This window comes from Palaemon carinicauda, chromosome 7 (assembly GCF_036898095.1).
Source record: "Palaemon carinicauda isolate YSFRI2023 chromosome 7, ASM3689809v2, whole genome shotgun sequence".
In the NCBI taxonomy this organism is placed as follows: Eukaryota; Metazoa; Arthropoda; class Malacostraca; order Decapoda; family Palaemonidae; genus Palaemon; species Palaemon carinicauda.
In genome coordinates, this window is record NC_090731.1 from 61,693,971 (window position 1) to 61,713,970 (window position 20,000).

At 37.6% G+C, this 20,000-nt stretch overlaps 1 protein-coding gene across 1 annotated transcript in view; it reads left to right on the forward strand.

Moving 5' to 3' along the window:
* The window catches only part of LOC137643590 (peroxidasin-like), a 107,496-nt gene that overhangs the window by 34,296 nt on the left and 53,200 nt on the right, over window positions 1–20,000 (forward strand). Inside the window, exon 6 of the mRNA XM_068376313.1 lies at window positions 13,061–13,245. Coding sequence (XP_068232414.1) covers window positions 13,061–13,245 — 185 coding nt within the window. The remainder of the gene's footprint in view (window positions 1–13,060; window positions 13,246–20,000) is intronic.

A 20,000-nucleotide genomic window follows, 5' to 3' on the forward strand; every position in this document is an offset into this window, starting at 1 on the left:
TTTCTAATCCTGTTCTACCATTTAACTCATAATATTATACTGAGGGCTTTGCTCTCAAATCTACATTATCTGTAGGATACTATTCCATTATCATACCATGACTCATGTCTATACTGTAACACAGATCTCACTAAACTGAAATATAGTCTTATTTTTAAATGTAATTTCAGGCGATTTGATTTCAGAATATTACTTAACTTAGCCATCGTCTGATTTGCTTTTTGCAATCTTTCATTAAACTAAATTTTAAAGATACTGTATTACAGATCATAGTTCCTAAAAATTTATATAATTCCACAGCATTAATCTTTTCTTCTGCCAATTATATTTCATCTTGCATTGCATATTTCATTTTCATCATCTCTGTCTTTCTTTTATTCACCTTAAGCCCAACCTCATGTGATATTTCATGCATTTTTTGTAAGCATGCTTCGTTTTGCTAATAAGGACAGCGCCTTCAGCATACTCTAGGTCTGCCAATATCTAGTTACCAATCCAATCCAATCCTTTACTACCATCTCCAACTATTCTATGCATTAAAAAATCCACGAGGAGGATAAATATAGGTGACAACAAATTTCCTTGGAGTACTCCACTGTTCATTGGAAACTTATTTGATAGGACTCCACTTACATCAACTTTGCGCTTGGTATGGTCATGAACAAACTTATTTAAGAGGAACTACATAATGACGCAGAAGTATCCAAAAAATTGGCCGGTGCGCACAATCAAGGGTTTTTTCATGGTCCACAAAGGTCATCATAGGTACATGTCTAAATTCTACGCATTACTGTACCACATGTCAGTACAACTTCTACCTTTTCTAAATCCTGCTTGTTCATCGTTCAGCTTTTCAATAATCTTTCTCTCTAGACTCTTTAGAATGGCCATACTATATATTTTCAGGACAATTGACGTAGGTAGGATGCCTCTGTAATTATTGCAAATAGTCAGGTCTCCTTTTTTTGCCCTTTTTACCAACACTCTTAGCTCCCATTCATCAGGTTTTGCCTCTTTACGCCACATTCTACACAATAATCTCGTAAGTGTTCTTGTAGTCACTTCATTTTTGGCCGCTATCATCTGGCCAGCTATTCTATTATATCCATGGGCTTTCCATCTCTTTAGCTTTTTTTTAATAATAGCTTAGATTTCAAACACCTGGAATTCATTCTTGGCCACATGAAGGTCTTCCTCAGCTTCAGGTATATCAATAAAATTATTCCCTTCATATGTGCTATTCATGACCTCACTTAACTGTTCTATCCAACGTTGCTTTTCTTCATCATCTGTTGTTATAACAGATCCTTCTCTCCTTTTAATGGTTATATGCTTCCTCTTTGTCCCAGTGGAGATTTCATAAGAAATTTTGACCCCATAGCCACTCCTCGATTTTATAGTGCGTCAGCTTCATCTGATTTCCTGTCTAAATATTCTCTCCAGTCAATTCTGGTTTTTCTTTTGACTTTACTGTCTTTACCGGAATACTTAGCATACCCTACATTGTAATTTTTATCATTACCTTGAAAACTCTCAACAATAAATTTTTCTCTTTGTCTCCTTTTTATGGTATCCCAAGTAACACTTTATATCCATGGGTTTCTACTTGTAACTGTGTGTCCCAAAACTTCACTACCAACTGACTGATATATGTTCTTAATATCACACTATTCTTCATTAATTGTCTGCTCTTCCTCTCTCACAGCCTCTAAGACTGCAAATCAATTTCTACATTCAATTGCAAAGGTTCTTCTGTGCTTATCTACAAGATGTTTATTTGTATCAGACCTGGGTATTCTATGTGCATTTCTGCTGGGGGCTTTCCGTTTTAATTTCAATTTGGCAATGAGGAGCTGGCGATCACTACCGATATTTGCACCTCTATAGTTTCTTACAGTTCTCAGAGTCCCCCTTCTCTCTTTATTAATGGCTATGTGATCTATTTTTTGTAATTGCCACATAGTGAACTCCATGTATACTTGTGAAGGTCCTCGTGCTGGAAAAAAATACCTCTAATAGCAAGATTGTTTGTTAAAAAGAAACTTCTAAATTTGTCCCATCTCCTTTTGCAACTTCGCTAAGACCTTCAATACCCATCACATTCTCTAAACCTTGATTATTCCTTCCAACTTTAGAATTGAAGCCACCAATCACAATTTTCATATTTCTCTCCGAGATCTCATGTATTACACTCTACAGTTTTCCATAGTATTCCTTTTTCCTTTCTTCAGGGGAATCATTTGTTGGTGCATAGCAAACTATAATACTCATATTGCATTGCCTTGATTTGAACTTTACCAGTAACAATCTGCTATTTATAGGTCTCCATTTCATTAATGCCTTGTCTGCTCCTGGTGTCATCTTCATTTCTACCCCTTCTCTCCCAACTCCATCAGTTCTTCCTGAGTTTATATATATATATATGTATATATATATATATATATATATATATATATATATATATATATATATATATTTATATATATATGTATATATATACAGTATATATATATATATATATATATATATATATATATATATATATACACACACACATATATATATATATATATATATATATATATATATATATATACACACACACACACACACACACATATATATATATATATATATATATATATATATATATATATATATATATATATAAATATATTGCCTTGATCTGAGATTTCTTTACCAATCCCCTTGCAACGTTTCTCACTTAGGGCCAAGATATCCAAACTATATTTCATAAATTCATTATCCACTTTCTGTAACTTCACTGTCTGATTCATGGTTCTAGAATTCCAATTACCAGTTTTCAATTTTCTTTAGTATTTATAACCCTTGAGATTCTTAGCGCCCCGCTACACCCATGACTGTGGGCCATTCTGTCGTTTTCACTCTCCGAAGACTGACTAAATCCATAGAGGACTCATTAGCTAAATTCATCATATGATAGCCAGCTCTTTGTGATGCGCAGTAACTATCTAACTAAGGCAATTGACCCCTACCGGTTTGTACTTATTCCAGTAAGATCATCCACCAGACATCAGAAGTGAAAGGCGAAAAGGCATCTTGTCTATCACCTTAAACTAAATCTATTAACATGCTGCCAGTGACTTCTTCGAAATTTAGGGGCTATTTTTTCCACACAAAAAGTTTTCGTTAGTCTACCAAGTTGCTTCTCCATCTATATTACTGTTGGCAAACATGAATTGCCTAGATATACTGCCTACATACACACACACACACACACACACACACACATATATATATATATATATATATATATATATATATATATATATATATATATATATATAACGGATTTTGAGCGAAGCGAAAAATCTATTTTTTGGGTGAGGTAGCCATGTCGTCCTGATGGAAGTTCCTAATTGGTAGCTTTCTAGACTATATTTGACTACAGTGATATTCCCAGAGAATTTTACCTTAAGGTATCCAGAATTTTAACTCCTGGAGCGAATATCCATAAATAATCTCACAGGGATATCGCATAATATCAGAGGACGTATTCTTGACACGTCACATAGCTATCTTTGCCCCGAACAGTATTAACGCTTCGAGGGGCATATAGTGACAAGAATCCGAAACGGGAATGAAATGAGAGCCGCTCATAAGGCATCTCTCCTATTCCGTTTCCAGTGTGTAACTGATGAAGGTGGTGGCGCCCTCTTTATTCCTTGTAGAGATATACGAGGCGGTACAGATACTGTATTATAGGGAAGGGTCAATAAGCCCTTTTACAATAAAAGGAAGGGCGGGTCCATCAGGACGACATGGCTACCTCACCCCAAAATAGATTTTTCGCTTTGCTCAAAATCCGTTTTTTGGGCTCAGGCCATGTCGTCCTGATGGAAGTTTACCAGAGCATTACTGTATCTGTGGATTCCCTATCAGAGCCGTACTCTCAAGAAAGTATTTTCCTGGTCCATCTAGACCCAGAGACCTATGATGTTACCGTCATACATCATTTCATCTAAGCATGAACTATGTTAGTGCTTCCTGCCCCCTACAGGGATGAGTCATACTAGACTCTGGAAAAGTCTCAAGGAGTATATAATAACCTATGGATGACAAAATGATAAGCTTGTATAGTGGTCTCGCCCTATACATTATAAAGCAAAGTTTGTCTAAGAGTTGCCAAAGTCAGAATGAATTTGTGACACCTTCCCAAGGTGACCACTCTTAATAACTATCGGATAAAGGTAATATCCGCATAGGAAAAAATTTGCATCTCTGCCACTCTCCCGTTAGGGTACCACCTCAACCCTTCCTAAAGAAGGGTTAAGAAGAGTGGACTTTGCTTAAATCAGGGAACAATCTTAAAACACATACCATGATAAAAATATCCATATTTTAATCTTAATGCTCAGTGCATATCTAATAAAAATGAGTGTGGGCGAATAAAACGCAGGGTTCACTATGAACTAGTTTATTAAAAATTTAATAAACATGCATATCAGATCTACCTTTATAAAATTTTTTTAAAAATTGGATGATATCTATTAAAGCACAAAGAAAACAGTCAACAGAAAATAACGTTTCATCTACCATGAAACAGACTTGCCACTTTAATTGAATAAGTAATAATGCTACAGTCTGTATACTGTTTAATTACACTAGCGTAAGGAACGCTTGGCACAAGTGTCCGTATTATACTATAGTTCACCAACGTTAATGGAACAGTTCGTAAGGACACTTTCGTGGCCTATCGCTCAGTGTGTAGTACACACAGTGACTACGCACCCAACCTCTTAATTAATTTTCCCAAATTAATTACACTGTTCCTCGCAGAGTTAAAACAGAAGGTTAAAGGATTCTACCTGCTGCTACCACAGATTACTTGAGTTGCTCCACTTGCTTTGCATAGTGCATAAAGAACACCTTGGATGACCACCAGCTGGTGAACGAACAAAGATGTTCAAGGTCCATATAAATAAGGAAATTTTATGGAAGAAGCAACTCCTCTCGGATCATGACTAGCGGGTGTACTGTCAGAACCCGATTCGCGAATAACACAGGTGAGTTTCGCCCTTAGTAATAGAAAACCTAGAAGCCCGAGGTTTCTCATCTGAACAGCTGTCCTCCCATAAAGTCTGAAGTTCTATGAAGATAGACTATTAGGCACCCCACTGGACATAGAGATACATCTTCCTTCAGAGGGTAGATTCTCTAGGGACCCCACCTGATGGTGGATAGCATGTTCTTGGAAAGAAACTAGGGAGAGAAAATCCTGAGATGTAGGTTTCTGGTTTTCTGTAATGAAGCGAAGACAGTCGACTTCTGTACTCGCTGAGACAGTGATGGATCTGGTAGCGGAACAAATTTTAGGCGTAGTTCCAATGCCAGAGGGAACCACACGCTATTTGGCTACTTGTGGGCCACTATTGCCGCCTTCCCTTTGAAGGATCTCACCTTGTCAAGGACCTTCAAAAGGAGGTTGTGCAGAGGGAACAAATAAATACCGGACCATCTGTTCCAGTCTAGGGACATAGCGTCCACGGCCTCCGCTAGCGGATCCCCGTATGGGGACACATAACGATCCATTTTCTTGTTGTCTTTCGTCGCAAAGAGGTCTATCTGCAGCTCCAGGACTTGTCTCGAGATGAAGGAGAACGATCCTGCGTCAAGGGACCATTCTGACTCTATTGGTGTAAACCTGGATAGAGCGTCCGCTGTCACATTGGGGAACCCATGAATGTGAACTGCTGACAGGTGCCATTTTTCCCTCTCTGCCAAACGAAAAATGGCCAACATCACTTGGTTGATTTGAGGTGACCTCGACCCTTGTCGATTCAGGCATCTCACTATCAGCTCGCTGTCTAGAACCAGTCTTATGTGGGTCGAGTGGCGAGGAGATACCTTCTTTAAAGTCAGAAGCACTGCCATGGCTTCTAGAGAGTTGATGTGAAATGACTTGAAGAGATTGGACCAAGCTCCTTGGACTCTCTTCTGATGAGAGTGACCCCCACCCTTCCTTTGAAGCGTCTGTGTGGATAGTTACTGACGGGGGAGGAGGTTGAAGAAGTATTGATTTCTTCAGTTGCTTGGCATTGGACCACGGCTTGAGAAGCGATTGCAGTCGAGTCGGTAGAGGTCTTATTAGATCTCTTCGCGCTTTTGATGCGTATTTCCTCCAGACTCCTGTTGCATCCTTTAGCTGTGCTATTAGCACTGGATCTGTTATTGAAGCAAACTGTAGAGAGCCCAGCACTCTCTCCTGTTCGCGTCTTCATATCCGTTTAGATTTCAGCAATCTCTTGACAGATCCTGCTATTTCCTTCCTCTTCTTCCAAGGAATGGAAAGTCGATGTGACTCCAAATTCCAATGGATTCCCAACCACTGAAATTTTTGAGCTGGAGAAAGTCGAGACTTTTTGATATTGATCTTGAATCCCAGATGTTCCAGGAACTGGATCGCTCTCTTAGAAGCTTGTATGTATTCTGTCCTGGATGCTGCCCACACCAGCCAGTCGTCCAAGTAGGCTACTACTTGGACCCTCTATAAGCGTAATTGACGGAAGGCTGCGTTTGCGAGCTTCGTGAAAATCCTTGGGGCTAAGTTTAGCCCGAAAGGCATGGCTCTGAAGGCGTAAAGTTTTCTATGTAACTTAAAGCCTAGGTAGGAGGAGAGGTGGCTATTAATTGGAACAGGCCAATAAGCGTCAGACAAGTCTATAGAGAAAGTATATGCACTCTTGGGCAGTAGGGTCCTTATGTGTTGAAGTGTGAGCATTCTGAACTTATAGTTCATTATGAACTTGTTGAGTGGTGACAAGTCAAGCATGACTCTGAGTTTATCTGAGTCCTTCTTTGGAACACAAAACAGCCTCCCTTGAAATTTGATCTTCTTAACTTTCAGAATCACTCTTTTGTCTAAGAGCTCTCGGACATATTCTTCCAAAACGGGGGTTGAGTGTTGGAAGAACTGAGGAAATTGAGGTGGAGGGCTGCTCCAACTCCAACCTAGTCCATTCTTTATTAGGCTGTGGGCCCAGGGATCGAAGGTCCAACGATCCCTAAATAGCTGTAGCCTCCCTCCTACAGGAAGCATCTCACTTCTGCTGTTGTGGACCTGAGGCCTTGCCTCCTTGACCGCGTCCTCCCCTGTATCCCCTTCCTCTTGGAGAGCGTCTAGAAGAACCTCTGGCTGTTCCTCTAGCCTTCGAACGAAAGGAAGAAGTCTGCCTTTCGAAGGCTGGGTTAAAAACTGGCGACTGAGTTGCCACTTGTTGAGGTACCAGTTGGTACGTGGTTGGAGGTTGTGCCATCATCTGAGGCACCGCAGTCACAGGAAGTTGTTGCTGTTGATGCTGTCGGTAAGGTATAGCCGGCCAAGAAGATGGCCTAGGCTTTTTTGTCTTCCTCTTGGGTTGGGGACCCTCATCCTTAGAAGACTTCCTCTTAAGATCTAAGCCCCACTTTTTGAGAAGGTTCCTATTCTCTGTGGTGGCCTTGTCTATTACCTCTTTAACCACATCATTGGGAAAGAGGTCTTTACCCCAGATACAAGCGGATATCAGTTTCCTCGGTTCGTGTCTCACCGCAGCCGAGGAGAACACGAACTCTCTACAGGCTCTCCTAGCTTTAATAAAGCTATAGAGATCCTTTGTAACCGTGGCCAGATGAATTTTGGCCACCACCATGAACATGTCCTGGTTCTTGGGGTCACTTGCCATTGTTTCTAATGTCGTTTGCAACAACATTGATGCCGCAAGTCTTTTCTTTGTCTCTTGCTCCCTGCGCAAGAGAAACTCCGACAGCTTAGGGAGTTCCTCACCGAACTGACGTTCAGCAATATCAGCTTCCAGCTTCCCGACTGAGAAGGTAAGGTGTACGTCCTTCCAGTCTTCTTGGTCCAAGGGCAAGGTCAGAGATAACGGCTTGCACTCCTCCAAGGAGGGGCATGGTTTCCCTGCCTCCACTGCTTTTAAGGCTGCCTTATATCCCTTTTTCATGAAGGGAAAGGCTCTGGTAGGAGAGGCCACAAAAGAGGGAAGCTTCTTACTCAAGGCTGGCATCTTTGAGTTCGTGAAGCCCCTCTCTTTCATCGAGCATGATAGTAACGCCTGAGCTTTACTATGATCCAAAACTATGACCTCCTTCGGCTCAGTCTCCTCCTTTGAGGCTGGCTCCTTCCTAAGGCGGACATAACAGTCCGGGTAGGAATCCTTATTGGGCCAAAATTCCACCTCTTCCAGGGGAATTGCTCCCAACTTTTCAGATATAGCGATCATCCCGATTGTCATTGGCATATGTTCGGCATACCTCCAAGGATTGGTATCCGAACACAAAGGAAGATCCTTCACGTTGAGTCGCTTCTGGGGCCCACGTGATGCTGCAAGTCTACATATCTCCAGTTTCATTGCAGCCTCTTTCTTATCATTCTTCTTCTGAATTTGTTGGATCATCTCAACAAAAGAAGAAAGAGTCCTTCCCAGGTCATCTTGGATAGCAGACGAAGTAGAGGGAACAGGTTCTGGGTCTGGAACTGATGTAACCGACACCTCATCGATTTCTTCCTCTTCTACTTGAGGAGTCTGGCACAGCTCCTCTTCTTGACCTTCTCCTAGAAGGTCCTTCTCTGTAGAATCCGACACCTCCGACATCCTATCGTCCAATTGGATGTCTTGAAGGGCGGCCGAGACTTCAGAATCCACCGGATTCTGGGTAGCTGGTATCTCCACCTGAGGCTGGGGGATGATTGCATCAGCCGATGCTTTACGGAAAAGGTAGGCCCTCATCTTCTCATTTGGAAGGTAGGGGCCTGAGGTGTTTTTCTGAAAACCGCTCACCCAGGATCGCAACTTTTCCCTGGCAGTATCCCTTGATTCCGTCGACTTGGGGTCGTCAAAAGCCCCAGTAATCAGGTTAGAACATACTGTACAAACCTGAGGGTCCCAATACCGGAGATCACCTCTGGAGGCTGCGCATGGTGCGTGCCTCCTACAGTATTGATGTCCACAGAAGTACTTATTGCAGACATTACAGAACACACTCCCGCACTTCGGATGGTCCTCCTGTAAAGATAAGAAAAATCCATGAGTATCAAGTGAAGGCTTTTCACTTATATTGAAACATTTAGCTTATATAGAAATGCTAAAAAAGAAAGAAGGAAAGACACATACTTGTATTTCCTGTCCAGTCAATTGCCATAACCTCCCAAAATATTAAAACTAAGGTTAATTCTATACTTACGTAATTTTCTAAATGGAAATTTAATGTGTAGTTTTAATATACGGGATTGAAAGAATACAGAAAGAACTCACTTTCTATATAAAGTACTGTCTCAACAAAAGGCTGTACAAGATAACATTAAGTATGATGAAGAACTTAAGTGTTATCACAAACTCTGTACAGCAGTTTCTACTAATGCAGTGTGTACTACACTACGAATATAGCAACTACTGTACATCGCATGCTATTGTGCCGGCCGGCAACTACCCCTTTATAGATCAAAGATATACTATCTTTAACTAATAAGCGGCAGCCCTCCGATTCGCGACTATGTACCGGCCGGCTATCATTGCCAGTCGACGGCTGAAAACACTAAAACCCGGCTGCTGGCCGCCAATCGTAGCGGCCAGTGAATTCGGGCTATGATTCCACTGCTGGTGGCATAGGTAATAAAACCATGCCGCCCACAGTAGCCAAGAATCAGAGAACCTCTACCTGCCCGTCTGTCGGCTGTCAAGCCGGCAGCCGGGATAGGGGTGCAACACAATAGTCAGAGAAAAAGTATGGGTGTAAGGTTATAGGGTGGCATGCCATTCGACCTTCCATCCAGAAAGAGTGAACTTATAGAAGGGGAGAAGGTAACATTCAGGCTTCCAAAGAATCCACAGCCTGCCGGGCTCTACCGGCAGACATGGAAGAGAGACCAAGGGAGGTCTGGGGTTCACTCTGCAAAGAAAAAAAGGGGGGTCTCTGCCGGCCGGCACGTAATGCCGGGTGGCAGAGAGCTGAGCCGGTCCTCCATCCTAACCTATGCTAGGTACGGAAGAAGGACTATGGCCAAGAAAATAAAAGAAAGAGAGGTGGGGAAGGGATAAAGGTCCTAAAGACTTCGTTCTAGCAAGAGACACACTCAGCAGTTAGGGAGCTCATCCCAACCAAGAGTTGTCTATTAGGGAGGAAGATTGGCAATGCTTGCTATCCTCCTCCCAACCAGAACAAAGTTATGTGAAGTTATTTCGTCGGGCAACCGAGAAACTCATTCTCCAGCCCGAGAAAAAACGACACAGGACAGTCTGCTAGGCCAATAGAGGAAGGAATCATCAGAATCCTTCCGACATGGACTAGGTAAGCAAAGCTTCCTGTGTCCACCCCTAACCAGCAAAGGAGACTCATTCTCCATGCTAGGAAGAAGCAGACCACAGACTAAAAACTCTGAAATTCTGCCCAAACCCAAAAACCAGTCACTCTGGTTATCAGGACAGGTCAGAAATATCCTAGGATAGTAATACCTGGATTAATATACAGGTAGAACCACTAGGATAAGCCAAGGGCTTTCAGAGGGAGAGAGGGATTGAACTTGGTCTCCGGAGGAGAAAAGAACAATCGGGGATGTGCGAAAGTATACTACTGTACCTAGAATACTAGCTAGGTAAGGTGAGAATCGATTACCTAAATCACCGAAACTCTCTCGTATACCATCTTGGAAAAAACATTCACCAATATCTCACATGTATAGAATAATTGCCTATAGCTTCAATAAAATAACACTCGGAAAAACTTATACCATGCATGAAAATACTAATGCCAGATGTCTAGGCTACGAGCCTCGCGAGAGGCAGGATCGGTACCTCGACCGTGTCGAAATCCCCGAGCTAACACTGACCGAACAATATAAACATTTCTAGAGTAGCTAAAGAGCGAAATTATTAAAGCGTAACAAACCGGGAACGTCGCTCTAGCTAACTAACTGACCCATAAGAGCGAGCGACAGCATCCAGGATGCCTCTGATAGGCAACAGCTCTTGTTTACGTTAAAATCACTTTTGATTTAATTCAAAACGACAAGAGCTTACATTTATATATAGTAAAGATAATACTCAACTTTCCAGAGGCAGAAGAGGCTGGAGAAGTCATCAAAAAGTTGAATTAAATCCAAAATAACGAGAGAACACAAGGGAAAACACCGAGTAGTTGAGCTACACGAAAAGGAATAAAGAGGGCGCCACTGCCTTCATCAGATACACACTGGAAACGGAATAGGAGAGATGCCTTATGAGCGGCTCTCTTTTCATTCTCGTTTCGGATTCGTGTCACTATATCCCCCTCGAAGCGTTAATACTGTTTGGGGCGAAGATAGCTATGTGATGTGTCAAGAATACGTCCTCTGATATTATGCGATATCCCTGTGAGATTATATATGGATATTCGCTCCAGGAGTTAGAATTTTGGATACCTTAAAGTAAAATTCTCTGGGAATATCACTGTAGTCAAATATACCCTAGAAAGCTACCAATTAGGAACTTCCATCAGGACAGCATGGCCTGTGCCCAAATATATATATATATATATATATATATATATATATATATATATATATATATATATATATATATATATATATATATATATATATAGATAGATAGATAGTTAGATTGATAGATAGAAAGATAGATAGATAGATAGATAGATAGATATAGATATCTACATTTATTTTAACATATGATTCATCTATTCCTTGCTTTTGAAGGGATTTCATTACTTCAAAAGTTTTGCCGAAGTCACAATCTCTTTCATCATCTAAATTCCATACATATTGGTTTGTCATATTCAATTAACTTTTCCATAAGTTAGTTGATTTCATGGATATGATCAGTTGTTGAATACCCACTTCTAAAACCTGTCTGCTCTATTAGTTAATTAAAATCTAGTATCTCTCTATTTGTGTTAATATGATCTTTATATATTACTGAGTGTGAACATATTGGATGGTAATGTTTCAGGTCTTTGTTTCTCCTTTTTTTTGTGAATTAGTGGAATGACAAACTTTTTCCAAGCTCTAGGTCTAGAGCATTCCTGCAAACATTATGTGTAAAGTTCAGTGAGTTTTATTATTATGAAATCTCTTCCATTGCCTATTGAATAAATTGTAAGGTTATCTTTTGCTGCTGCATCAGCCTTTTTCATGTCTTTTGATGTTTTTCTTACTTCTCCTACTGTTTCTTTTGGTACTGGCTCAAGCGTTTCATTATTTCTATCGCCAAGTTATTTCTTAAATCATTATTATAATGCAATCTAAAGAAATCCTCTACAATTTTTAGCACTCCATCTCTCTCTCTCTTTTTTTTTTTCTTTTTTTGAGAATATCCCCATCTTCATCTTTCAAAGCAAATATCTATTGGTGCCCTATTCCAAGTCTTCTTCTTATCAACTTGATGTTTCTTCCATTCTTTAGCGTTTTCTCAATTTTTATCTAATTGTATTTACGAATGTCTTGGCTTTTTATCTTTTTTATTGTTTTCGATAGTTATGGTAAATGTATTTCATGTCTCTCGGATTTTACTCTCATTCCTAATCGATATTTGCTATTTTTTTCTGATAATTTTCCTTGATCTTATTCAGAAACTTATCCACGGTTTTGTAAAATTACTCTTCACTTCATATTCTATTTTCTTCCATTGAATCGTGTAAGAAGGCGTTCGTATTTTATGTTCTTAAACTAACCTCATTAGATTCTTCTCTTATTACAGGAGTGTTTATTTTCTTTCTTAAAATTAGCTTTCCTCTTTCTTTCACTAGATCTAGAAGAACTTTACTTTCCCCTTTTGTCGCTTGACTTTAACTTGTTGAACACTATTGTATAATTAATTAAATTAATTTATGTATATATATATATATATATATATATATATATATATATATATATATATATATATATATATATATATATATATATATATATATATATATATATATATATATATATATATATATATATATATATATATATATATATATATATATATATATATATATATATATATATATATATCTACATACATGTACTTGGATGAAACAGGAGGCTCGTCGAGTGGTATCGGCTCTTCTACAACAAATCACATACAAGGAATGGTTACCTGTAGTCTTGGGGCCGAGAGTCATTAAATCCGGTGATCTCATCTTGCTTCAAAATGCACCTGGAACAACTTACAGCCCAACAAGTGATGCCTCCATCGCCAATGTTTTTTCAACGGCAGCTATGAGGTATGGGAAACCTTTATTAGTTGTACAGCTGAATCATGACTGCCAAGATATTTTTGTTTGTTCTACCATCGCCAAAGTAAATCATGTTATAACCATCGTTTATATTTGCGTTAGTATGAATACAAAGTGCAAAAATAGCTTTTTGATATGTTGAAGACATGAATGGTGAAGTATCAACTCTTAGGAGATATCTCATATAAGTTATAAGTTATGAGTATCAAAGAGATCACTTGAATATAAATGCCTCTCTCATGAAGTTATATAAAACAATTCTGTTTAAACTATTAAAAAAAAAAAGCCCCAAACATTAATAATTTTCATATTTCTTTTAGTTGATTACATAGTCGATTAATTTAGGAGGATAAATACTTCCAATTCAGTTATTTTATCATAAAACAGATATATTAGAATAGAAGGTAGCTTCTTACCAATAGTTTGATATGAAAGAAATTTTTAACTTTTTATGGAATATTTTCGTACTATCACTACTTTACACTGTGCAGAGAATATCTATAAAGTTACTAGATACAGTCTATAGCTTCGTTAAAGAATTGGTGTACATGGAGTTTTAAAGTGTTTTTGCAATCTAAGAATATGAAATATCAAGATAATTTTGGATAGACGTTTGCAATATGGGATATTTTCAGAAGGGCAACTATTTTGGATAATGACTGCTCAAAACACTGAAATTATCTAAAATTTGTCATGTTATTGTATGAAGACATTGAAAAGCTAGATTTTGTATTTTCGTGAGCTGGATAAAGTGAATCATTAGAATGCGGATTATTCGACCTAATATGATCTTTGTGAATATTTTTTATATTAGTGAGCGTAACCTAATTGGGCTGAAATTTTAGGTCTTTTGAGTCACCCATTTTGTGAAGTTGTAGGAATAGAGGTATATCTAGGTAGTATTATGAAACATGATGCAAGATGTAATAAAGAAATAGAAAAAAAAAGGATCCCAATAGCCTAAAATGCCTTCAGCAATCCGAAAAACTTATTGACAAATAACAGGATAGGGATTCAGGCAAGAGTTTGAGCAGTGAAAACATATGTATGGTTCACAATTACTTCTGGCTTAGAAACGTGAACATTAAACAAGAACTTGAGAAATAGAATAAATGTAGCTGAATTATGGTTTTAGAGAAGAATGCTGAAGATCCCATGGACTGAGAGAGTAACAACTGAGAAAGTATTGACACAAGCTAATCTGGAGAGATTACTTCTAAAAGCGATATGGAGGAGGTAGATGGAATTTCTGGTGCATGTAATAAGAAGAAGAAAGATCGAACTTTTGTGCCTTACGGGAAAGAGAGAGGAGAGAAGAGCAAGAGGCCGGTAATGGCAAAAGCTTTTGGACAACTTACTGGAGGATGTAAATGAGAAAGTAACAGCTTGTCAATTTATACAGAGCTAGAGACAGGACCAGGTGCAGGCAATTGACAGCCCACGTTGAGGATATGGCACCTAGATAGATAGATAGATAGATAGATAGATAGATAGGTACAGAACATTCTTGCAGGCATTTAGTGTAGAGTTAAGCGAGTTTTTACTACTATGAAAACTACTCCATCTATTGTTATATCATCAGGTAGGCAATCTTCTCCTGCTGCCTTGCCTCTTTTCAAACCTTTTTAATACTTTCTCTACTTCTACTGTTACTTTTGGTACCGGCTCTGGTGTTTTCGTATTTCTATTGAAAAAAGTTATTACTTAATTCAGAAATGTATAGCTTTGTATAGAAATCCTCTGCAATCTTTATCACTCCACCTCTTTTGTTGATAATATTTACATTTTCCTCTTTTTAAGTAAACATTTGTTGGCATCCTGGTGTCTTATTGTCAACAATTTCATTTTACTCTGCGTAATATATAAAATACTTAACAAGATCATATTAGGCCGAGTAGAAAAACCCCGACTTCAATCACCAAGAGAGTGGTAATGGTTTGGAAGTGGGTATTCAGCAACTGACTATATCCATATCCATACCCTATATATATCTATATATATATATATATATATATATATATATATATATATATATATATATATGCATATATATATGTATATATATATGCATATATATATATATAAATATATATATATATATATATATATATATATATATATATATATATGTATATATATACATATACATACATATATATAGATATAGATATATATCACTCACTCACTCACTAAATCCCGTCCGGAATTCTCCGGGTTGGGTCTGCATCTGATATCGCCATTCTCTCCAGAGACTCCTATCTAATGCCACCTGTGCCAGCTGCTGAAATGTTTCGCCTCTATTTGCTTTCTTGAAGGTTTTCACCCATGTATCTCTTGGTCGTCCTCTCGGTCTATTTCCGGCCACTTGACCATGAAGCACTATCTTTGGCCATCTGTCCTGTTCCACCCTCTGTACATGCCCAACCTATCTCCTCTGAATATCTTCTACTCTAATCAGAATTGTGTCCTCAACACCAGCCATTTCTCTCACTCTCTCGTTCGTAATTCTGTCCTCCCATCTTACACCGCAGATTCTTCTCAGACATTTCATTTCAAAGGCTAATAAATTTTTCTCTTCTCTCTTCTTCAGTATTCAGTGTGTGTGTGTGTGTGTGTGTGTGTGTGTGTGTATGTGTGTATTGACCAATTTTCATCACCACACAGGCCAGTGCAGACTAGTGATGGTGGGAGATTTTCGTCTGATCGTTCACAGCTACAAACCTAATATGGGTTGCCCAGGCTAGAACAATTTTACAGATCGTAGTGAGACATGAACCCTTTCACTGTATTAATATGTCCCCACTCAGAAAGGTATATATATATATATATATATATATATATATATATATATATATATATATATATATATATATATATATATATATATATAGTGTGTGTGTGTGTGTGTGTGTGTGTGTGTCTGTGTGTGTGTGTATATAGTATATATTTTTCCAACTTTTTATCTATAGTCTTTGTGTTTTATCAATCACTTTCTTGCTATTTATGTACGTATTGTATTTATTATGATGATGATGATGATGATTATTATTATTATCATTATTATTATTATTATTATTATTATTATTATTATTATTATTATTATTATTATGTATTTTTTTATCATTATTTATTGCCGTGCCGTTTACTGTATTACAATATTCGTGATCTTAATGCAAATATTCAAGACCTTACAGTAGCGTTCAGACTTTGATTTCTAATAACATGCACCCATCTCAGCTCCTTATATCTGGTTTTAAGAAGCCAATAATTTTGAAATGGGATGCCATCGCTAGGGCTAGGGAAATAGCCGTGAATATTAGGACTGAGTACCCTGCTTCTCATAAGCTATGAATGTGGATGTCTTGCTATTAAGGTAATAAAAGTTTGTGGTAGGCACAACAACTTCTATTTTGGTTCGAACTACTGAAATCCAGACATGGAGGATTCTATCTTCGATTGTCTTCTTACCACTATGGCTAAGATACAGGATGATAGAAAAGCCTCTTGTTTAAACTCATTAGTGATTGCAATACTCACCTTAGGGAGTGCTTGAATTATGTTTCCCTTACTGATTGCTAGGGCTAAAGAGCTTTGAGCTTTGCCTCTGAATCAGGCTGTGAGCAGATCATAAGTGAAGCTATTCACAGGTCTAGTAACTGCTTGTACCTGAGGTTGGTTCCTCAGTTGGGACATCTGATCATTAGTCGTGAAGACTGAGTCCCCTGTCACTAGTATACCATTCTCACGTAAGATTTATATGAAATCTCAAGCAGACTAGAATGGCATTGTGAATGATCTTTGGGGATTGAATTGGTCATAACTGTATGATAGTGTTGATTCTGTTGCTCCTATAAATGAGAATCTAGTCAACATAATTGATAGGCGTATCTCTTCTCATGTGCTAAGGTACCGAGTGAAAAACAAACCATGGTTCGTTGATGATTGTAGACGTACTTATTTTGAGAAGCAGGAGCCCTATAATCTTCATAAGGGTAACTAACCGTATTTGATTTGAAATAACTATAACCAGTGTAGAGCTTTTGCTTAAAGAGTTTTTTTTAACTGGAAAGGAATATAATTTAACCATAAAAGAAACCCAATCTGGTACAACCAAGGAACAGGATTGATGGGCTACCCTTAATCCTGGACTCTTTGGTGTAGATTTAACAGTTCCTCCTTTACCTAATCAAAATAGCTATATTAATCACTGTCCAAAGGAAGAGGCAATACTTTTGCCTGGTGTGTTTGACATTTAGCAGATCAATGAGAAACTTGATCATTCTCACTCTTGTTTTCCTGAGGTTATACTAACTAGTTGAGCCTTTAGATCTAGTGAAATTAAAGCTTTCTAAATGGATCTTGATGGTCAGGAAGATGTAGACCTAAATGATATTTTTCTTTTGTTTTTCATAACTACTCCAGTTTTCTTACCGCTAAAGTTATCTGTTATTTGACACAAGTTAGGAAGAAAAGGAGCTTTTAGCACTTATTGGAGAATTGGTAATGTTACTCCACTATGTAAATATGTTTGTGGTAGCCCAAATACAGCTGATTACCGCCCAATTTCTATAACTATCATATTATCTAAAGTTTCTGAATGACTTTTGGCAAAACGTCTTAATAGGTTTGCTGTTCCCTAGTTTGTAATTCGGCTTTCATAAAGGCCTTGCTGCATGTGATTCCCTTCTTACAATCTCCAATGCTATACAGAAATCCCTTGATTGTGGTCAGGAACTTTGTATGATTGACCTTGATATTGGTTCTGCATTTGACCGTGTTAATAATGAAGCCAGGGTTTTCAAACTCAGACAGTTTGGAGTGGGTGGGTCTTTTTTCAACATCATTATTGAACTTTTAAGTAATAGATCATAAAGAGTTGTTGTTGATGGGCACCATAGTGAGTATAAGAATGTGATATTTGGTGTTCCTCAGGGTAGTGATTTTGGCCCATTATTTTTTCATACTATATACACATGACGTGGTTTGACCCAGAAAACAAGCTTGTTGCATATGCAGATGATGCTACTCTCTTTGCATCAATTCCATATCCTGAAAGTAGATCTGGGGCTGCTAAGTCCCTTAACAGAGATCTACCTAAAATTAGTGCATGGTGCACATTACGGGGCATGAAATTGATTTCTAACAAAACTCGAAGGATGATTGTTAATAGGTCAAGGACAGTTGCTCCTCAATAACCGGATCTCAGCATTGATAAATTTTCTTTTAGTAGTGTTCTTGGCCCATTATTTTTCATACTATATACACATGGCACGTAGTTTGACCCAGAAAACAAGCATGTTGTTGTTGATGGGCATCTTAGTGAGTATAGGAACGTGATATTTGGTGTTCTTCAGGATAGAAGTTTTTTGTCCCATTGCTTTTCATACTATATTCACATGACATGTGGTTTCACCCAGAAAACAAGCTTGTTGCATATGCATATGATGCTACTCTCTTTGCATCAATTACATATCGTGAATTTAGATCTAGGGCTGCATGAAGATGAATCTTAATAAAACTCGAAGTATGATTGTTAGTAGGTCAAAGACTGTTGCTCCTCATCAACCGGATCTCACCATTGATAAAGCTTCTTTAACTCTGTAAGACTCCCAAAATTTTACTTGTGATTCTTGACATCATGATTTCTTTTGAGAAACACATTAGGTTTGTGTCTTCATCCATTGCACAAAAATAAGATTTTTGGTAATCAATCTGTTCTGAAAAAGTATTTTAATTCTTTCATTCTACCTTGTTTCGTGTATTGTTCTCATGTGTGGTCTTCTGCTGCTTTTTCTCATCCTAATTTGATGGACAGGAACTATTAAATTTCTCTTTCCTGATCGAGATATAAATCTCTGGCACTGTCATTTAATTAGTTTGTTATGCATTTTGCATAAGATTTTTCCTAATTTTGACCATCTTTTACCTTCAGACCTTCCCGGACAATACCATCCCGTTCGTAATGCTAGGTATGCTCTTAATTCTAATAGACAACCCTTTTTCATCATGAGATTCAATACTACACATCATTCTAGAATTTTTATTCCAGCGGTGACCAAGTTGTGGAATGAACTTGTGAATAGTTGAATCGGTAGAACTTCAGAAGTTCAAAGTTGCAGCAAATGCCTTTATGTTGAACGGGCTAACATAGGTACTTTTATATTGTACATATGGAAAGTCCGTTTTAATTTTATTACTGTTCTTAGAATATTTTATTTCAACCGTTCATTATTTCTTATACAGTCTCTTTTCTTATTGAGTTATATTATTGGGTTGGAAAACCTGGTATTATCGAATTCCCCTTTTCCAACTTGAGTTGTAGTTTGGCTAGTAATATATATATATATATATATATATATATATATATATATATATATATATATATATATATATATATATATATATATATATATATATATATATATATATATATCTATACACACACACACATATATATATATATATATATATATATATATATATATATATATATATATATATATATATGTATATACACACACACACACACACACACACATATATATATATATATATATATATATATATATATATATATATATATGTATGTATATATATATTGTTCTCGGGGAAGTTATTCTACGTTTAAAATGAATAGACAATGTCTTAGAGACATTCAATGGACTGTCATCCAGATAGTTTTCAGAATAATATGGAAAATGTATTTAAGTTTCTCCTTTCATTATTTGGTCTATACACGTGTT